The 23,320-nt window shown below is 42.9% G+C and overlaps 1 protein-coding gene across 1 annotated transcript in view; it reads left to right on the top strand.

The window, feature by feature from the left end:
• Positions 1-23,320, top strand: part of RYR2 (ryanodine receptor 2) — a 3,071,198-nt gene that overhangs the window by 304,503 nt on the left and 2,743,375 nt on the right. Inside the window, exon 11 of the mRNA XM_078648003.1 lies at positions 8,891-9,074. Within this exon, the coding sequence (XP_078504129.1) occupies positions 8,891-9,074 (184 nt within the window). The remainder of the gene's footprint in view (positions 1-8,890; positions 9,075-23,320) is intronic.

Here is a 23,320-nt window from a genome sequence, read left to right as displayed (position 1 = left end):
TAAAGAGAAGCAGCTCTTGTGTTTCGGCAGGCAATTTGACTCTTTGGGGAGATCACCCTCGCCATGCCCCTGCGATGGTATTACCAAGCAGTAGCTGCTGCATTTTATGGTTTTTTTGCGACCATTTTAATTATCAAGGCAGGCATTTCCTCAAACCACCTTTGAACACACTGGGACACCGTAGGTGTAGAGAAGACCTGTACCATTTGCAATTGCTGAATACCCCCTTTATTTGTTTTAGGGTGAGCCCTTTTCTTAAGGCCGCAGTCAGAAGGAAGTAATCTATGGAGGTCTAATTGTTTTCCTCTGGTTTTTGTTTGTGACCTACTAGCCGCAATTTGTAATTGAAGTGCACTCTGAGTGTCTGCATGCTGTTCTTTTTCCTCAGTGTTTTATTTGTTATTTAATCATGTGTATAAAAGTTTTATTTAAAATATTCTTTGTACACTACGGGCCCGAGTCACAGAACTAACTTAAAACAAAATCCTAAACTTACTACCATTTTGGTATTCACAGAAGGCACTTACTCATTTCGGTATTCACAGAAGTTAGGAGTCCTAACTTTAGGACTCCTAAATGCCAAAAAGGAAACACAAACCACGCCACGCCATCAACCGGCCTTGGAGACTGCAACGTTAGCGCCTACCTGTGGGTCTCTGCCGTACCTGTTCCCCGCTTTCCTACCACCTTCAACGCGGGACGCAGGACCTGAAGGACTCGAAGTCCCAGCACTCCCCCTGCGGTGCTTCTAACTCTCGTCACCCTGCAATTGATAATCTACAACAGTCATCCTTTTTGGAGCAAAAACAATTCACACTTTGAAAATGTTGTTGCACTTGGTGGTTCCAGAAAAGAGCAAGGATGTGTTTTAACAGGCTAAATGTTTGAGTTAATGGTCACCTTTGTGTTGTGAGATTTAATGCTTGCACTTAAGTTAATTACAACAGACTACTTATTAACCGCTGCTGAGTTTACTCCGCACTTTTTAGCCATTTGTTTCCAAGGCTTTAGGGTAGTCTGTTATGCTGTGGTGGCTTTGGATAATGTCAGATGCAGTAGACAGATGGTTATTAAAATGAGAAATTACATGTGGTAATGATAATGGATGGATGTGTTAACAACAAACCGTATTTGACACTGCGTAAATACAAGCTCTGTAACAAGAATTTAAGAACTGTACCTTTCAATAAACTAAACTTGTTGAAAAAAAAAAAAAAAAAAGAAATCTCGTCACCAGCGAGCGCCAGGAGGCGCCTGATAAGCGGAGTGGGGCTTCCGCCCACGCGGAACACGCACCGGCGCGCGCCGGGTGAAGCCCGGGCCAAGGGCGGGCCCGTCTGGGCCCGTCAGGGACAGGAAGTGGCAGGGCAAGGCCAGCCCCCTTGGATGTAACTTTCGGGGGTCATTCTATGAGGCGTGGGTAAGAACATTACTGACTCAAATACTGTTTTACCCTTCCACTGATAGTGCAGCTCCTGCGAATATTTGTAAAGTGCATTTTAATCTGCAAGCTACCACTCTTTTAAGGCCCAAAGAAACAATTAGACTGCCTTATATTGCAATACCCTTTCTGGGGGATGATTACTGGAAATTCCACAATACAAACGCCTAGTCATATATTTTCATTCTTTATTGTAACTGGTCTATTTTACCCTTAATCAGAGGAACTTAAAGAAGAACAGCAGCAAGTTCCTGTGACTGTACTTAGATTTAAGGGCTCCCTTGTTTCATCACTCCCCCGGCCGATTGGTTCTTTACGTATTCTATAGGATTTACCTTGGTCCACTCATTAGTCTTTGTTACTGGTGGAATTACTGGCAGTATAACTGAGAACCATGGAGAAAAGTAAGAGTACAGCAGGCACCCTAGATGCTTTTCTGACTAGAGCTGAGCCGCTTCTTACCCATGAGATCCAGCTAACAAAACGGCGCCTCTCACTCGACTCTACTCAGTTCCCATTGACCAGGGAAGAATCCAATATTCCCCTAACACCTAGAATCACCATCCAATGTAATGATAGTAACTCCTCTTTGGCTAAACAACCCCTATACCCACTAAACCAAGAAAGGGATGCTGATAATAGCATATCTGTAGGGACTAGACCTCGAACCCGGAAACAAACTAAAACGACCAAAGGGACTGTAGTTAGAACTAGACAGAAGGGTGCTAAGGGGGGCATGGATTGTAGGATTACAAGAGGCCCTGGTTCTAGTCCTCAAGTACTTGTCCAAGAAGGAACACAAACAGATGTAACTTTAAAATCTTTTGGTACTCAGGTAGAAGCAGCTATCTCCAATCCCAATGAGTCTGCCTCAGGTACTCAGGTAGCCTTTGAAGATTTTGTTAGAGGGATTCTCGAATCAAAGATTAGTTCAATGATGATCCAGATAAGTACTCTTATCGAAGAAAGATTTGGCCGTATGGAGAACAAAATTGAGCAGCTGCAAGATGTTGTAGGGACTATTAGTAATTCATTGGATAAAATAGAACCCCGCTACGGTACAAACGGCACCAGACCCCCTCATATGGAGGGACGCTGGCCCTCAAACCAAGAGAAAACGTGCAGGAGACCAAGAGAATCTCAAATAGCCACTTTACCTACACGGGTATTTGAGGATATTGAAAACTTAAGGATCACACCAGGGAGGGAGATAAGAGTAGTCCGGGGCAAGATAGAAAAAATGACTCCCATAAGACGATTGAGAACCATAGCCTCGATATTTTAGGTCTACCACCTGCCTCTTGCCCATATGTAATAATTTTAACTGGGGCCCGGCATTAAAACAGGGACAGAGTGAATCTTGGATTACCCTCCATAACAAAGTGGCAGACTGGCTGACCAAATTCAAGAATTTTAGTCTCCAGAACATTAATGAAATCCTGATGGTTCGAAGACTCGGGTGGGTCGGCGCCTCGGCAAAGACCATCTCTGGTGACTGCATTGTTATAAACATTTGACACCCCCAACTGGTCCGATCTCTTTTAAAGCACAAGGAGGGATCTTACCCTCAAAGCTCAAGCGTCACTGCCCTCCCCCTGGGTATCTTCTGTAAACCAACTTTTAGGCCTAGAGGAGTAGGGAATGGCTCAATCTTAACTCCTAACATGTTTGAGGCACTATCCCCTCTAGATGCGGTGGACTGACAATCAACCCACCCAACTAGAAGAACGTTCAGCTCGAAGAAAAGACCTAGTAAGATTTATTTAGGAAAAACCCACACTTTGCCTCAAATGGTGGAGGAGGGGTGTTTCATTATCATTTCCTACTTTGAATCCTACTATAGTCTCAGCAGAGATGGAGCAAATATCTCCTTTAGTCATTTCTGGTAACAGCTCAGTACCACAGAGTTTGGGCTCTACTACCAATGTAAATTTAAGTTACGGTATCTGTGTAGATGATATCCCTCTAGTTCAGGCAGGAGGACCTGTTATACTAAGTACCTATGAAGATAGTAACCTGAGAGGGTTGCCACTCAGCATAGTTTTTTGGAACATTGCTGGCCTACGATCTAAGGTCAATAATAATGAGTGGCTTACCTTCTCGCGGACCCATAACATTCTCTGCTTCCAGGAAACGTGGGTTGTATCACCCATTCATTTAACTGGTTATTAAACCTACTTTTCACCGGCGATTCCGTCTTTATCAGGGCGTGAAAAAAGAGGTCTGACGGTATATATATCTCCAATCTACTTTCAGTACGGGAAATTACTGCCTTAAAATTGGAGCCGAACTTTCAAATAATCATCCTTGATATCAATAAATCGGACATCTTTGTCTTAGTTAACTTTTACAACATCTTACCACAATCCCAGCTGATTGACACTCTTAAAGAGATCCGCTATATCCTATTGGAACTTAATAACAAATACCAAAGGAAAAGAGCTTCTGTTATCTGGGGTGGCGATTTTAATTTATCCCCGTGTGTCCACAATGATAATACTACCTGCGGCATACAAGATGAGAGAGCTAACAACTTGACCCATTTTTTACAAACTCAGAGTGGGGCCTGTTTAAATGAGACCATATTCATTTTACAATTGGCTCTGGCTAACGAATTAACGTCACCTATAGTTCCTCTTACCCTGACCGTTAATGGTAAAGGAGCCTCTACTTGCATAGATTTCATCTTTTTGTCAAGCATGACAGCACCCCTTATCCTGAACTTTAAAACCCACGAATGTGCCTTTAGTGATCACTTTCCCAACTCTATTACTCTTTCTCTCCCGTTGGGGCGAGGAAAGACTAAACAAATGAGATCACATGGTGAAGAAAACTTGGTCTTGAATAGATTAAATGGCTACTTGCTCAAGTTGAAGTACGCTGACCCGGTCAAGATAACTGAGGAAGTTGTTAAGAATTCCATGAAAGCCATCAATAAATGTTTGGATGACTCCTCTACTCCGCAGGAGATCTTAGATAACTTTATGGTTGTAACAAAATCAATAAAGGAAACCCTATGCATTAAATCTAAAGGGAACAAGAGAAAATCGGAGGGCTGGTTTAATAGTGCCTGTACTAAAGTACATTCTAATTTAAAAACCACCCTTCATAACCCAGTAAGAGTCCCTTGTCCGGACCTAGGGAAACTAGTAAAATAGAAATAGCTATTGACGAATTGTCCTGGGTGGAAAATTTTTCCCAGATTTTTGGACAAACTGCCAGTGCACCGATAGCCCAGAACCAACCAGGGATGAACAGTTTCTGTAATAAACCCATATTCACTCCACTTTTTTTAAATTTTATGCAGGCTGAAATTGAACTGGCCTTAATGGCAAGTAAAGGGGGTAAGGCGCCAGGCCCTAACGGGTCCCGGTCGACCTCTATAAATTTAAAATGGACCTCTGGATGCCAATCCTGCTCAGGGTTTTGGAAGCAACTTGCAAAGTTGGACTGGTGGACTCATGGTCAGATTCCATCCTGGTCCCGGTATTCAAAAAGGGAGATCGTCAAAGCCCATCTTGTTATCGCCCAATTTCGTTATTAGACTCTCCGGGAAAAGTTGTCGGGCGCATCAAATTAGAGCGCCTACAACATTGGGCTGACGACAAAAAGATATTATCTGATCTCCAGTATGGGTTTAGGGAAGGTTTAGGTACCTCTGAGCAAGTTTTAAACCTGACTTTATTAACGGGTAAATACGTGAATGCGAAAGGTGGGAAACTGCATATGGCTTATGTAGACTTAACTTCAGCCTTCAATTGCGTAAGCCACTCGAAACTGTGGGGCATTTTATCAGAAATGGGTGTTGATCTCTCCTTAGTTAATTTCCTGCGTGAAATGTATTCCAATGCCACGGCCAGGGTGAGATTTGGAGTGGGAGGAGAGCTGACAGCGCCGTTTAGGGTTGAGCGGGATGTCAGGCAGGGCTGTGTCCTTGCCCCTACCTTTTTACTCTCTATACAAATGGGTTAGAAGAAGCCATGTTGGAGGGGTGCCAGGACCTTCCTCTACTCCAAAACCGTCCGATACCCGCTCTCCTCTACGCGGATGACGCTGTGATAATTGCACGCACTCCCCTGGTACTCCAACGCTCATTCAACAGATATAACACCTTCATGTCTAATCTTGACTTAAAAATCAACATCAAAAAGTTTTATAATGAACGTAGGGCCTAGGCATAAAAAAAGGAGAGACATTTCTATTAATAATTCCAAGGTGGAGAATACAAATACGTACCCTTATCTTGGAATATTAATAGATGACAAAGGCTCGTGGAGAAAAGCTATAGAGGCCATAAAGTTGTTGTTTTTAAGGTCAACCATGACGTTAGTAAGTTTTATTCAGAGGCTAGGTAAAAGACCTCCGGCTGAGATGATCTACCTATATCAGGCAAAATGTATCAGCACTGCTATTTATGGAGCAGGGATGTGGGGCTACGTACAGGCGGAAGCCCTCCAAAAAGTGGAGAACAGTTTCCGGAGGTTTCTCCTCGCCGTTCCGCGAAGCACTTCGACCTTTGGTTGCCACTTAGAATTAGGCTTGCCTTATATCACTGACATCATAAAAAGGCAGCCAATTCTGCTATGGCATCGCATTTGGTCATCTACTAAGTTCGTTTTTTCCCAAAGTCTCCTGAAGGACTGTCTCGCACTTGAAAATTCAGCTAAGATTGGTTGGCTCCTATATGTTAAGAAGTTCCTGTACGACTTGGGCCTAGAAAAATATGACCTTAATCCCCCATTAATTGCAGAGTTGTCGAGAAAAAAGTTGAAAAATCTTTGCCTGTGTCATCTAGCGGATCTGCGTCTGGCCTCTGAAGTCAAAACCTCGGTTCAACATTCACTGCTGATTCAATCTTGCGCGGCCATTCAGCCTTATCTAAACTGGAATTTGAATGGTTATGATAGGTTTTTGTTGACTCGTTTTAGGTTTAACATTTTTCATCGATTGGTAACCTTTCCTAAAATTAATGACTGGTCAAAGCTATTATCCCCTTACCCCTGTGACGACGTCTCAACCCAATCCTTAATACAACGGACCCTTTTTTGTAAATTCTACGCAGAACCAAGAAAGCGTTGACTAGTTCCAATCTTAAAAAGTTTAGGCTTACGTCAATGTCGTCCTGCTTTTATGGTCCTTCAACTTATGGATTCTGACTGCTTGGCGTTAAATATTGCAACATTTTTTACATTTTGTTTTCGCCACAGGAGCAATTTATAACAGAAGACAGATGCACTTTCAACTTTGCTCTGTTGTAAATATTGTCTGTTTTTTAGTATCGATTTTGCATTTTAAGCTATTTTATTTGGACTGAGTTGTCTTTTTAAAAAGTTGTTGTATCAAATGTCATGAGCATAACTGGCTTATATGTACGTACTTTTATGGTTTTTCTTAATTGAAACCGAATAAAGTAATTTTTTAAATTTTTTTTATTGACTCCTAAATGCCTTCTGTGAATACCGAAAGTCTTAAAGTTATTATTTTTCTCAGTTTAGGAGCAGTAAAGCTAGGACGCCTAACTTTAGGACTCCTAAATACCTTCTGTGAATACCGAAAGTCTTAAAGTTTGGATTTTTCTCAGTTTAGGAGTCCTAACTTTACTACTCCTAAACTGAGGAAAATCCTAACTTTAAGGCTTTGTGCGTTTTGGCGCTATATTTACTGAAATATTGAAGCTTGAATATCTCTGATTCTACTGATTGGATTTTTGTCCTTTTGCTGTTGTTTGATTTTTAAACATTTACTCTATTTGTCCAAATTGGTGTGGAATTTTGCTTGTGTTGTGCTTTCCTTTTATATTCATTTGAAGTGCTGCATAAGTACATGTTGCCTCTAAGTTAAGCTCGACTTCTCTGTACCAAGCTACCAGAGGATTGGGGGCCAGATGTAGGTAGGATTGATTTACCGATTCTTAATTACCGAATTTTATCGATTCGGTAATTAAGAATCTGTAAATCTGAGGGGTGGGTATGTAGGTATTCCAGATGTGCTGGAATACCGAATCGGAGAAAAATCGGTATTTACCGATTCGGTAAATACCGATCGGTAATGCCCATTCATTCCTATGGGCTTGAAGCCCATAGGAATGAATGGGCATTACCGATTTGGTATTTACCGAATCGGTAAATACCGAATTTCACAAGGGTGCAGGGGGTGTCACTTTGACACCCTCTGGCCCCCCAAAACAGGCTCGGGTGCCATGTGGCAGGCATACATGCCCCAAGGGCAGGTCTGCCTGTCATATGGCAGAGGTGTGCATGCACACATGTGCATGCACACTGGAATCGGTATTTTACCATCAAATTGGATTTGATGGTAAACTACCGATTCGGTAAGGCTTGTGGGACTCAGAAGAGTCCCACCTACATCTCAAATTTACCGAATCAGTAAAAAATACCGATTCGGTATTTTACAGAATCGGTAAATTTACCGATCGGTAAATTTACCGATTCTGTAAAAAGAAGCCCCTACATACCAATTCTTCAATACCGGTCGGTAACGGCCGAAAATACCGATTTTCGGCCGTTACCGACCGACCTACATCTGGCCCTTGGTGTTTACTTGTGCCTCTCCCTGACAAGGATTGTGGTTCCTGCTTGAGTAGGGTTTCACCAACCCAACCAGCAACCCAGTTTCTCACAGAATGCATTCAAATATATCCCAGTAATCTAAAAATCTATTTGACAAAAGCAGCCCTCAGTTTAGCCAGAATACTACTTCTCCTGGGTTTCCAATTATTCTTTTGAGTAGCTGCCTCTCCTCCTTCCTTCCAAGAATCTATAAAAAGAACAATATTCTTTGGTCCTTACTTGCCTACTGTGGAAACTGCTATTAGTTGGATAGTCTACTACTCTTTATTCACCCCATTATACTAGCTGTTCCCTAATCCCCAAGTACTCCATACTCTTTTACTGAAAATTATAGTTCAAATATACTAAGTTTAAATCTTGACTATGGAGTTGGTTGTTGTCTCTTTAAATGAGTACCCTGAGTCTGTCTTCTCTCCCAGAAGTCACCATTGTCCTACTGTTCATCTGGATTTTAACTAGTTTGTGTGTGAATTTGCATGTGCACACATTCCTGTGTGTGTGTTTGTATATGTGTATTTCTGATGGGCATGCTAAAGTGGAGGGCTTCTATGCTAGAGAGAATGTTAGTGCAAGACACTTTATTCTAATAACAAACCATGCTGATCCTGCCTCAGGTGGAGCAGCACAACAATCTTACATTCAGTAGCTGTGCTATAGAAAATAGTGTTAGTTTGTGACTGTTTCATTCTTTGATGGTTATAACATTTCTTAGCACACTGTGACTGTAATGCCAGTCCGTTTGATCTTGATCTAATATGCTAAACTCCCTAATCCACATTACAAAAGCTTGACTCCAAAACTCAGTGAAACTACAATGAATTGCTACTGACATTTTGTGATTGTTTGTGCTTATTTTTAGGGGCCTGGATGCACTCAGTAAGAAAGGCAAGTCGTCAAATGTGGATCTGCCAATAGAATCAGTTAGTCTGAGTCTGCAGGATCTGATTGGATACTTTCATCCTCCCGATGAACATTTGGAGCATGAAGACAAACAGAACAGGCTACGGGCACTGAAGAACCGCCAGAATCTCTTCCAAGAAGAGGTATTTCCTTTACTTCCATTTTCTATAAATCAAAGCAGATCAGTAAACATGGAATGCCATTATGTTGCAAATGGATTATCAAGCTCGACTTCTTACATATTATTATAGACGCAATTGCACCACCTGATAATTTTCTTCAGGTGAGTGTTAATAAGACTGTTTTATTAATGGGCCACTTAGATTTGACATGAGTTGAAGGTCTTTAAATTACACACTTTAAACAGTAGTGTAACAATAGCCCAGCGGTGCAGGGGTGGTCACCCTCCGGCACTGTGCCCAGGCGGTGGGCCCTTGGCCTGAGAGTTCACGAAGGGGTCCGTAGACTGTGGAGGCCCTCTTCATGAAGTTTGCACTGGGCCTCCTTACGTATCGTTACTCCACTGACTACGTAGCATCTCTATGTGCCCACTACATTTGTTAATCTTTTCGGAAGGATGGAGTATTCAAATGAGTCAAATGCTGCAAAGAAACCCAACAGCACAATAGTGACCGAGTGCTCTTTATCTTACATTTTCTGAATCCTGTAAGTAAAATCCGGCCATCTCTGTCCCATAAAAATACTAGAAGCCTGATTGGCATGTGCCCAATATTTAATGTTGCTATAGATGCTTCTGGAGTTGTGATGCCATTTCTCTCTCTGGAAGCCTGCTGGGGTAATATGTAGGCCACCACTTGGTCTATTGTAGTCAAGTACCAGGAGGTTGAGGTTTGTCTATTGAACAACTTTTAGTAGTGGTATATTAAAAGCTCAAAGGGGTACATGTTTTGATCCACTGACAAATTGATGAGTTCAGACTCAACAGGGCACTCAGACATGATTGGTTGTGGAAGGAGTGAGACAGGAATGATTATATACAGATTGAAAATATGTTGCAAATATGGAGTCCCATGGTAAAGGGTCTGCATCCACCCTTTATTGCTAGCTGATGTAAGATTTTGTATTTTGTTGGGAATTATTGTGGGGTGACTGAGAACATGCAATGATGGAGGATTCAAAAGCAGGTAAAGTGCATTAACCCTGCGTCAAAAGCTGAAAATGAATCGAATTTCCTTAGACCTGGAACAAATTTAATCTCAGCATTTTGAGCCAGTTTCAATTCATGTGGAATTTGTTTTAGGAATGCACACCCATAGGGAGTTTGTGTAATCTAGTTTAGAGTTAATAACTGAGCCCACAATTGGATTCTTGGGGATATGGCGTTCAGATGGGTAGTCTTCTTGTGTGACAACAAGAGGAGGAAGACAATTTCTTTACAGTTGAGTTTTTTTGTGTTTTCATGGCATTGTAAGTATTGAATTGAACTCCTACATTACCCTCCTTATTGTTAGCGGGTGTAAAAACCTGGTTCATTACAGGAAGTATTTGGAGAATGTTTCTAGTTTTTTTTAGCTGGTTTCTTGTATCCCATCTTGATATCAGTAAGCACGTGTTTAATAGACTAAATTATTCTCCAAACACATCTGGATCCACCAAGATCTAGTTGTCTCCCATAGAGTTTTGATACGTCGATCCGGTGATCTGGATGATGTTGAGGGAAGGGCAGATGTAAATGTTAAACAAAGGTGACAACTGGGAACCTTGTGCAACCCTGCAGTCCATGGATAGAAGTGTTTATTTGAAGGGTCCAAATTTGGTGGTGGTTCGAACCACTTAAGTTCTTGTTTTTCAGTGCCGACTACAGATGTTACTTCTCTCAGAAGGATGGAGTATTCAAATGAGTCAAAGGCTGCAAACAAACCCAACAGAGCAATAGCGACCTAGAGCCCTTTACCTTGAATTATCTGGATGCTGTGAGTAAAATCCAGCCATCTTTGTCCCATAAAGAGAATACAAGTCATATTAAAACATGCCTAATATTTAATGTTGCTAAAGATGCTTTTGGAGTTGTTGCCATTACTCTCCCCAGAAGCCTGATGTGAGAAGAAGTAGGCCCCCACTTGGCCTATTGTGGTCAAGTACCAGGGGGTTGAGGTTTGTCTTTTTAACAATTTTTGGAAATAGCAAATTAAAAGCAATGAAGGCAGTTTTGTTTGATCCACTGACGTATTGATGAGTTCAGACTCTACGGGGCAAAAGAATAAATAGCAAGATATGAAGATAACACACGCCATAAAAGTGATGCCAAAGTGCATACATTTCTGCATGTTCTGGGGGTGTTTTGGGAGTACAAAACATGTCCCCAAGTGGCAGTAAATGTTAATTGTCAGAAGTTATAAAATATTTAAGGGAATGCCATCATGGTGGCAAATGGTGAAAAATAACAGGTTTCAAAAACTATTAACACCATTGCGGGCACTTTCCGATAGTAATGGATAAGATACACCAAAATGTATAGAGTGCTTAATTTGTAAAATAATGGATACTGGTGCTATTACACATCAGCGCATAGTCTCTAATGCCCCACGGGGCTCTTTGAAAAACTATCAGGCACCACCTTCCCCTTGAACTCTCTCTTTCATGTACCTGCTTTCTCCTTCTAGGACGTTTTTTCTGTCTTTCTCGTCCTTCTTCTTTCTCCTGTGTGTGTTTTTCCCTCCATTTCTTTCGAGAAACGTATGATGAGGAGAAATAAGTGCTGGTCCCCAGAAATAAGTGTTGGTGGCCCCCACCAGCAACCCCTGGTTCGAACTAAGCCCTGATTCCATCATCTTATGCCATCATCCAAGCAGAGAGTTGCACCGAACACTCAATAACACACAGATAAGGTTTCCTTAATAATGGTTGGGGTTATGGGCACATTTGTATTTTTTCGGTCTATTGCCTTATCATGTCACCGGGTCCCCTTAACGGTAATACTGGGAAATACTATCCACTCTTATTCTCTTAGCGGGACAGTGGATAGGGGGATAGCCAAAAATATATACGGTAGAACTGTATCCTCGACAATCTTAGCTAGTTTGGGCTGCTACCCTGTAACGACAAAGCGTTGTTGACCATATGTGTTAAAAAAAATCTAAAAATATGTTGAAATCAAAAGAGGTTTACATGTATTGCATTCTTTGTACCTTACACATTTGGCTATTGTAATTACTCAAAAACACAGTGTTTCAAATCCATAAATCACAGCAATGACATCATACCTATACATTATTCTCCACAATTCCTGTAATGTACAGGTTTCAACCAATGAAAAGTCTAGAAACTGTGATTCTGATTTTCTGCTCAATAATCAATGATTTTACAGACAAAAAAATCCATCTGCATGATGTTTTAATTAATGATTCTAATCTGTCACAATATGCAACTATTATGAAGCTAACTGTAAGTTGGAATTTAAAAAAAACACAGCGGTGAAACCTCTTATTGGAATTGACAAGCCATACTTTCAAAACAGCAGAAATATTTTGCTTTTAATATTTGTTTCTGTTCATTTTACTGCAAAATGCAGTTTATAAAATACTATATTAGTTTCATCTTATTGCTGTCAACAAATATTTCCTACTTAGAAAAAAATCTATTTTTCAAACCACATAAACCAAACTATGTAATATAAGACACATAATAGGTAGTCCATATATTTATTACAGGTATATTGCTGCTGTAGGTTTGTGAGGCTTTTTCAAATTAATCGTCTTTTGATCTCCTTCTTCATTACAAAAACCAAGTCAAAAAAACTCATCAACAGCATTAATAGCACCATAATTCATGGTTACCTGAAAGGTATCCTCAATATGGGAAGTCATTATTTCACTACTAATTGCTCTAATTACTTTTCTTAGTAAAATAAAGCGAGCACACTAGTCTGATAGTACTTTATTTCTAGTAAGTTGTAACTCACGTGCAGTCACACGGCTGATGGATGCTTTGACTCAAAATAAGTGAGGCAAGAACGTGCACAGCCACTAAAGTATGTTTTCTTTGTGTCACAACACAGTTCTGTGGCATCGTTCTAATTGTTGCCGAGAGCGCAGGATCCGGAAGTCCACCCACCGGAACCGGAAGGCGGCCATTTTGTGTAGCGCCGACCGGCTGAAAGGTAGCGCACGCATATCCCGGCGCTCCGGGAAAATAAATACTTAAAATACACAGCATGCCTCAGTGGTTCTTTAGGGGTGAAACGAACGATTTTACAATGGCGACGAAGCGGGATTGAGGCCAGACACAACCACGCTGGTCCTGCTACGAAAAAAAAAAAAAAAACGAAAAGAAAAGTGAACACTCTCCACACTGGCACTGGAGAAGTTCCCGAATCCACCATGCACCCCAGCACAAGACTCAGGCATCGTCCCGGAGCGTGGCAGAGGACGTCGGACAGTGCGCCAGCCGACATATTGCCAGCTTGATATCACCCCACCACGCAGGACATACGCCCTCCTGCCGACCTTGACAAGCGTGGGGAAGGGGCCAGCAACGCGCAGGCTGAGGCAACGGGATTGCCAACAACGGACGCAGCCAAGGAAGGTAGCGACACCCAGAGGGCATTAACCCCGCATCAGGCACGCTGGCGAATCGGCAGGGGAGAAGTGAGGTGCCCAGCAGAGTTGACAGCGGGGCACCACGCTTAGACAATACCTCGGAAGGGGCTACAGGTGGGGCTAGCGACAAGGAGAACGACGAAGAAGACAGCGAGACCAGGCAGGCTCCGGGCAGCCCACCCAACCACGTGGTTCCCGCCCAGGCGATCCCAAGGGGCGACGGCAGGATGGCGACACCATCCACTTCCCTCACCCACATGGTACCGTTCCTTCCGAAGAGGGGGGAACCCACGATGCCGTGGGAAGATTGGAAGAGATACTTCCTCAATAACTTGGAAGCCCTGGAGGACGAAAGTGAAGCCGCCTACACAAGCCCAAGGAGGAAGAAGATACTATTGCACAATTTAGGCCCAGAGGGATTGAGAGTGTACGACACCATCGTCAAAGGCACCAGGGACGCGACCGACACAGATGTGTTCCGGCATGCCATAGAAGACCTAGATGCACACTACAGACCGGTGGTATGTGTGGCCATCGAGAGACACAACTTCTTCCACAGAAAACAGGAGAGCGTCAAGACTGTTGATGAATATGTGGCGGCTCTGCAGAAGTTAGCCCTCACATGTAAATTCGGTACCCTACATGACGATCTGGTACGCGATCAAATCATAATGCATACTACGAGCACGCATGTGCAGGAAAAACTGTGGGTAAACGGAGACGCTCCCCTGAAGTAGGTATGGGCCATGGTGAAGAAGGCGGAGATGTCCAAACAGTGTGCGCAGGCAGCCAGGAAGGACGTTGGAGGCACACAAACAGTATGCAGGGTTATGGTACACAACAAGGGAGACAAACCCAGACAACGCGAACCGGCGAGAGATCCGGACACCAGGAGAAGCCAACAAACCGGAGGAGAAAACCCGAAGGCAAGCAGAGGAGGTAGACCCAGCTGCTACAGGTGTGGAAGCACAACTCATCTGGGCAACGACAAGGTGTGCCCAGCATTCCGGGCGAAGTGTGCATTCTGCGGCATATTTGGGCATTATGAGAAAGTGTGTCGTCGAAAATCCAAAAGACCCACAGTCAAATACATAGACCAAGGAAACCAGGAACAAGAAGAAACGCAAGAGGGGGAAGAGGACCCAGAAGAACTCCTCTACATCGATGTACAAGTCCTAGAAATGGGAGGCAAAGAGTCGGATAAGCCAAGACTCGACATGCACATGGGAGGAGTACCGATTGAGATGATAGCAGACTCGGGAGCCCCCATCACGATCGTCCAGAAACAAGTATGGGAAGAGAAGTTCATGTCTAAAATAAAAGCAGAACTGCACCCCATGGACGTGAGACCTGTCACCTACACTGGGCAGAGAATGCCCATGCTAGGGTATTGCCCATTACTATTCGAATTCAAAGGGAGACGTGCCAACTGCAAACTCTACGTAGCAGAAAAAGGACCATCGGTACTCAGCTGGAAGGACCAAGGCACCCTGGGCATCCTGTTGAATCCAGCAGGCATAGAAAAAGTGTTGCTCATGGACATGGAAAAAGGACAAGGAGAGGAGGCTTGGCAGAGAGAATACCCGAAGGTGTTCAATGGACAGATCGGTGAGCTGGTCAAGTTCAAGCACATGATACGGTTGAAAGAAGGAGTGAAACCCGTCATCCACAAAGTCCGGAACATACCCTTCCGATGCAGGGAGGCAGTGCAAAAGGAACTGGACAGATTGGAAAAAAGTGGGGTGATACAGGCCATAGAGAGCGCTGAGTGGTTGTCGCCCCTAGTGGTTGCCCAGAAGCCCAACGGGAAGGTGAGGCTGTGCGTAGACCTCAGGGAACTTAACAAAAACATTTTAATAGACAAGTTCCCGCTGCCACGCATCAACGAGATGTTGGCTATGACTAAAGGGGTTAAGTGGCTTTCAACGGTGGATCTGTCATCGGCCTACCATCAGGTGAAACTCCATCCATCCAGCAGCCATCTTTCCTCCTTTATAACACCATTTGGATGTTATAAATTCGTGAGAATGCCGTTTGGGCTGGCATCCGCGGCGGCGGTTTTCCAAAAATTGATGCACAGACTCTTCCAAAAAGTGGAGAGAGTCCAATACTTCCAAGATGATATCCTCGTAGTGAGAAAAGCCAAGCAAGAACACAATGAAAAACTCCATGTCGTGCTACGCACATTACAAGAGAACTGACTCACGGCGGAATGGTCAAAGTGCAAGTTCGGGGTCCCTTCCGTCACCTATTTGGGTCACGAAGTAAGCGAGAAAAGGATTGAGCCAAAGAGAGCCAACATGGAGGCGATCAAGAACGCACCTGCCCCAGGAAAGAAGGAAGACGTCAGATCGTTCCTGGGGATGGCTGAGTTCAATAGCAAATTCATCCCCAACGTCGCCACAAAAACGCACTGTCTACGCCAATTGCTGAAGGAGAGAAATGGGTTCAAATGGACCGAAGAAGAACAGAAGGAGTTCGAGGCGTTGAAAAAGGAAATGGGAGAAGGCATACCACTCGAAGGTTTTGACCCGAAGGCGGATTCCATTCTCACCACTGATGCCAGTGACCGAGGTCTGGGCGCAGTATTAATGCAAAGGTTAGACAGAGGAGAAATATCAACAGTCAGCTTCGCGTCCCGATGATTGGCGCCAAACGAAGAGAAGTTTAGCGTCATTGAAAAAGAGATGCTGGCCGTGGTATGGGCAATGGAGCGCTTTCAACAATACCTGTGGGGGGCCAAGTTCGTGGTCCGCACCGACCATAAACCCCTGATAAAGGTTTTAACGTCCAGTGGACATGCGCACGCCACCCCGAGAATAGCCAAAATGACATCATTAAGACTATTAGATTTTGTGTATGAAGTGGAGTATATACCAGGGCCTCAGAACAAGGTGGCAGACTTCCTGAGCAGGGCAGCAGCCATGGAAGGTGCAGAGGAACAGGAGGAACCTGGGTGGGAAGGCTACGTGGTGGCGACAGTGCATGACATGGAGCAAGTGATTAGTGCACAAGAGTGGGCAGAGGCCTACAGGCTGGCCGAGCACTTAGAGGCCATTAAAGGATATGTTACTCATGGGTGGCCTGAGAAGAGGCATCTGAAAGAGTAATTGAGAAGGTACTGGGAGGTGAGAGAAGAACTGTCCCTAGGGGAAGACCCCCTCTTCCTACTCAGAGGAGACAAAGTAGTCCCCCCCCTTGGTTTAATTGAACACCTGATGGCGTTGTTGCATGAGGGACACCAGGGGATTACGAAAACCAAGGCCATGGCCCGACAGGCATACTGGTGGCCCGCGATCGACGCTCAAGTAGAAAGGTACGTGAGACAATGTGACTCCTGCTCCAAAGCAGACAAATCCCAAGTAATGCTGAGACCACAATTGGGAAAAATCCCCACGCCGGGAGGACCCTGGGAAATGGTGTCCATCGACATTATAGGGCCTATCCTGGACATCGAAGGGAACCAGAAGTATGCCATAGTGTTGATAGATAGGTACTCCAAGTGGCCGGAAGTGGAGGTGAAGGACACAGTAGACTCGGATGCAGTGACAGCGTTTTTGAATGCGGTGTTCATAAAGGAAGGAATTCCTAAGGTCATAACATGCGACAATGGGCCCCAATTCGTCTCAGCCAAATGGGAGGCATATGTGTCCAGAAATGGAATTGAAGTAAAGCACACACCTATCTACCACCCGGCGGGTAATGGCCTTGTGGAACGGTTCAATTGAGTAATCATGGGAACAATCCAGGCTGCAATAAATGATGGACTCGATTGGGAGGAGTTGCCCAAAATGCTATGGGCCTACCGCATCACGCCAGGCAGCACAGGCTACAGCCCCTTTAAGATGTTAAGGGGAAGAGAGCCCTTCACCAAGGACAATATCGCATGGAGGCAAATGGTGGTGCAAAGCAAATGGTCACCAGCAATAGTAACGAGGAATCTGGAGAGGGCGCAAGAGACATATACTGAACAGTTCAACAAGAGACAGAATGTACAAGGAGTGGCATTGGAGAAAGGCGACTGGGTGAGAGTGAAGATAGCGACCCTGAAGAGGAAAGGAGAGAGCAAATTCACACCGCCTCTACAGGTCATTGAACCTTTTGCCTGGTCAGCACTACTTAGCGACGGCAAAGTTTGGTCGCAGGACAGAATGGCCAAATGTAGTAAGATACTGAAGTGGACGACAGGAGCAGACAAAGACACAGAAGGAGATGCAGAGAGAAGGGAGGTGGAATGTAGTGAAAGGAGACCAGAGCAAGTAGATGGAAGGATACCGCATGTGGAGGAAGAGGAAACCATGTATGGCGGGAGCAACAGAGAGAGTGAGGAAGGTAGCAGTGCGAACAGGAAAGGAGAAAGTGAGGAGAAAAACGTTGGCGAAGGTACAGGAACAGAAACCCAAGGAAGGATGGGCATGAAGGACATGCAAGGAGATGAGAAGGTGGAGAATGTAGTGAGGACGAGAACAGGAAGAATCGTGAGGACTCCCAAGAGATTTAAGGACTATGATATGGACATTAAGTAAGAGATTGTTTCCTTTATTCTGTTGTTCATTGTATAAAGGGGGGAGATATGTGGCATCGTTCTAGTTGTTGCCGAGAGCGCAGGATCTGGAAGTCCACCCACCGGAACCGGAAGGCGGCCATTTTGTGTGGCGCCGACCGGCTGAAAGGTAGCGCACGCATATCCCGGCGCTCCGGGAAAATAAATACTTAAAATACACAGCATGCCTCAGTGGTTCTTTAGGGGTGAAACGAACGATTTTACAAGTTCTTCTGATGCCAGAGCAGAGACTCTGTTCCTGCCCCCGAAAACCATCCTCACACATTTTGAATCTAGGGTGAAACCATTGCTCAAACCTGCTTTAGCAGGTCTGATCCTCGAGGACACAATTCAGGAGCAGTCAAAAATGCAAAAAATATATATTTGAGAAGGGAGAAGGCTAAAGAGTGAACAAGGGACGGAATGGATTTAAAGGACTGTAAAGAAAGAGATAGCTGCCACGTGATTTAGGGGACATTGAAAGAAGCCAATTGCTGGTAAGTGGACTCATTCCAAATGTGACATGTTCAGAGTCAGACTGTTTTAGTTTCTTAGCTAAGAGCATACCACACTATGGGAAATGTACCTTATTTTAAATGTTGGCTGCAGGCCAGCACTGGAACTACTGGTACTCCTTCATGTGTTTTGTTCAATTTCTACAATCTGTATTTTTAGAAGATGCTGATAGGGTATTTTTTTTGTTAAGCCCATACACTTAGGTTGGGTGTGTTAAATGGTAAGCATGGAATAGCACAAACTAAATTTTTTCATCACAGATTCGTAGAAAGGGAATCAAGGTAAAACAATTCTTTTCCCATTTTAAATACAGAAAAGCAGCAATATTATCAGACAATGGCGGACAGGTAACGAAAATCATTGTGATATGTGTCAGTCTTCTTCATTGATAGAAGATAGATACTCTCCAAATACATCAGCACTACATCACCCTCAGCACTCACAAATGCATCTAGCAAACACCCATCTTTGTCATGACTATCTAACAAATAACTGAACATGAAATTCAAAGCATCTGTTCTGTCTGCAAGTAACACATCTTAGAAGACGTGGGGTTTGCTCCCAGATGCAGTAGTTGACCAGAAACGTGTGATTCTAGGTAAAGCAATTTGGGCCTCAATTAAGGTTGGACACCGCTAACTCGGCAAATCATTTTTAACATGATGGCGGTGGCTGGGGTAGAAGAGGCTTTGCCTGCTCCTCCCCAACATTTTGGCCATGTCTGTGTTCGGCTGCTGAAGTCTAAGGGCCTGATTTAGATCCTGGCAGACGAGTTACTCCATCACAAAGGTGACGGATGTCCTGTCTGCCGAAATATGAAACCCATTCTATCATGTGGGTTTATACTTCAGTGAACAGGATATCCATCACCGTTGTGATGGAGTAATCAATCCGTCAAGATCTAAATCAGGCCCTAAGTGATCTCCATTTACTGCCTTTGCCTGGACTTCATAAACAGGTGAACCTGTGCTTAATGTTAGGCTGTGCCATGTAATGTAAACAGTTTATTTACAATTTTATAACTTGTCATCTAATACTGTTCTGATTGCATGCTCTTCCTGGTGCTCACATCTTGGTTTCTGTAACTTGGCCTCAAATGAATCACACGAACACTGTATTGATGTGTGTACAGCACGTCATGTTCGAACTTCCCCAGCTGGAAAATAAGCACTTGCCTTTCTTAGAGGGTCTGTCCAAGCTATTTCAAATTGAACTATGCGAAAATAAAAAAATAAAAATAAAAAAATAACATAGTTGGGAATTGCAATAAGGATGAATACAAAGTAAACTATTAATATTAACACTTGTTTAATACAGCGCTATGCTATCTATAATAATCAATATATAATGAAAATCCCATATGCAAGGCGGCATCAGTAATCCTAACAATACCCAAATACTGATCTTACCCTTAACCCTACCCATTTTATCATTACACGACCCCTAACTCAATACTAGACTTTTCTTTTTTGGTCTTCCTTACATGTTCATTTCTCTTCATTCCGCGTCATTAATATGGTGTAGTAGTAGAAGCGTCTTCCAGCACCAAAGCCAAGAGGCTTTTGATCACACAATGCTGATAAGGATGATTGAACACTGAGACTGGCAAAGTTGGTTCACCAACAAAGTGGTTGTTGGTGAATATAAACATGTTTGAAATTTGGACTCACTCCACATGGCTCTCATGAACTTTAGAGCAGGTGCTTTGGTCTCTGGAATGAGGAAGAATTGGATTGTCTGGGTAGTGTCTACATCTTACCTATAACTGCCCATGCAGTGCTTCCATGAAGGCAAGGTAGCAGCACACAGGACAACATAGGTTTAGCTTAGTCTTAGTTTATCCTTAGTCATAGGTAGATCGTCAGCTCAAGCTTCTAGAATAATATTGGCAACAGAAATTTTGCAATAATAAATATTGCCCAAAAAATTGAGGACACAAATATCGACTTTACATTCTTTATACTTAAAGTGCAAAATATCGTCTTTAAATATATGGTGAACCAAAATATGGTCATCGTTAGACCTGTCAGCCAAACATTTTGCAATCCTCCTCTTATTTTTGATGATCTCATTTTTACTGGCATCAGGACTCAGTGCTAACCAGTGCTAAAATGCATGTGCTCTCTCCTTAAAACATGATAACATTGGCTTATCATCAATTAGCACACTTAATTTGCTTTTAAGTCCATAATAAAGTGGTATGGTATTCCCCAGAATTAAAAGAGCTCGTTGGGGAGGTAGGAGCTTCTCCCTTAGGGCAGCAGAGGCCTGGAACAAACTCCCACTGGTGCTTAGACAAACTCAGGACCTGATGGTCTTTAGAAAAGGACTCAAGACTTGGCTCTTCACTCAGTAAGCCTGCTCACCCACGCCAACTCTATCATACTAGCGCCAGGACACCTCCGCGTAACAGAGCGCTCTACAAATGTGCTAAATAAATAAATAAATAAATATTACATGTACCAAGGGCCTGTATATAAAATGCTATTCGTGGGCCTGCAGCACTGACTATGCCACCCACTTAGGTAGCCATTTAAACAGACCCTTTGCAGGCTGTGTATGCGCATTTCTAAACTGCCATTTTGACCTGGCATAATAACCTTTTCCCAGGCCCAAACCATCCTTTTTAATACTTATAACTTACTCTGATGATAGGCCCTGGACAGTCCAGATGGCAGGGCATAGTGCATTTAAAAAAAGGTGTTTTACATGTCCTGTTAGTGAAAAACTCTTAAATTCATTTTTCAGTACTGCAAGGCCTATCTCTCCCTCAAGCTAACATTGGAGTTGCCTTACTACATTTAAAACATGATAATGTCCAACTAGGAGGAGGTAATCAGGTAGTGTGTGGTGTCTTTGGAATTTTAATGAAAAATCTTCCCTCATGGTGAATCTGGATTTTACATTACAGTTTTGAAAATGACACTTTTAGAAAGCTACATCACAAAATAAAATGATGGACTGAGTGTTGAAAATTTCCAAACACTCACCCCCAGTCACAGATCTGTGTTTAATCCCTTGTTGTGTTGCTTGCCACATCACCCTAGTTTGGACCCAGCCATATGCAAATCAGTTTTGACCCTGCTCCCCATGGGAACAGTCCAGCCTAAACAGCTAAACCTGTTCCTCTCTGGACCAGAAAGAAGCATCGTGGGACCGGTTTTGGGTTATCAACCCTCATCAGCCAGGATAGCTTGAATCCAGTGACACAGCGAGCAAGGGACCTGTGTCATTAGTAGTATACAAAGTATAGTTGTTTAAGTTTGTAGTAGCTTGGTGTGTATTTTTAAGTCAAGGAAACTTTTACAAAACACTACTTTCACTGTATGATTTTATCAGTTATGTCACCTTTGATGTCATTTGAGATGTCATCAGTGACATAACTGACAATGTTATGAATGATGTCATACATGAGGTCATAAGCATTGCATTGTGGGCACATAAGTTATAGTTAGCTCAGGTAACTATAAATGCTGAATTTCAATGGTTTTGTACAAGTGAAATCTGAGCCTAACTAGAACGCCCCTGTAACATGTGGTTTTTGCAGTGACTTTCTAAAGTCTTTTAAAATTTTATTTTCTAACTATAACGTCCCTGTAACCTTTTTTTTTTCAGGGAATTTCTAAGGTTTTTTAAATTCTGTTTCTAAAGTATTCCCCAAAATGTGTAGTTGTTTTAGTTCATTTCTAGGGTTTAGTGTTAGTGCTAAGTATACTACAATTTATTTTGATTTTTTTTTTCTACACACATTCTTTTTTTCAAAAATATACTTTATATTTTTTTTAAAGGAAAATATCACATATGTACTTAAGTTAAAATATATACATTTTGTGTTAATGTAATTAAATAAAAAAATTCGAATGAATTTTTAGTTCCTCAGTATCTCTGCAGGTCCAAAAACACAGACAGGACTACTACTCTATGGTTTTTGATCCCAATCATGTGATCCGAATAAATCTGTGAATTCAAACCCGCAGAGTCGCCCAAATTTCTCTAAATTATTTTAAAATATGTACACCCCTCAATTTTTCATTAATGACATCAATGCGAATATATTTATAAGTATATATAAGGCACCCTGTATCTCCTTTTCAAGAAAGTTATCCATTTTACAAGCTTTGCGAATCCGTGAATCTACAGACAAGATTTGCGAATTTGGCCAATGACACACCCAAACCTTACCTTTTGATTGGATATATTAGGACCCCACTCATGTACATAAAAAACCACACCCAAAAACAGTTAGTACTCCAGTGAAGTCTCTAGAAAGAGGATTGAGAACCAACGGTGCTCTGCTTTCAGAGAAAGCTACATCTTCTGTCCAGAACGAACATCCAGAAACTGTTGAGGATGAGGAGGAAGATACACCACCTGGAAAAAAAGAAAGTCATGTCTGGAAGCACTTTACAATTCCTGCGGGGTAAAAGAAGGTGACAGCAAATATGTGATGTGCAATATTTGCGGCAAGCCGTTATCCAGAGGCACTGCAAAGAAGTATTCACATAGTACAAGTTCCACGTGGAAGCACATAAAAACAATTCATGAAAGGGTGTACAACCGGATGATGAAGTAGAAAGCAAGTGCAATAGGACAGTCAACCTCTACAGTACCACCATCATCAGCTGCAGTCATTACAATACCAGCTACCTTTGAACAATTGTATGACATGGTTACTCACTGTGCGAAGTGCCACATGCTTGTTGCCTTAAAAATATCGTCTATGGGTGCAGACTTGAATACGGTGAAGAGCATCACTGGTAGAATTTCTTTT

This window comes from Lissotriton helveticus, chromosome 6 (assembly GCF_964261635.1).
Source record: "Lissotriton helveticus chromosome 6, aLisHel1.1, whole genome shotgun sequence".
NCBI classification, from domain to species: Eukaryota; Metazoa; Chordata; class Amphibia; order Caudata; family Salamandridae; genus Lissotriton; species Lissotriton helveticus.
Note: the sequence above shows the minus strand (reverse complement) of the source record. Positions and strands in the feature narration are given on the sequence as shown.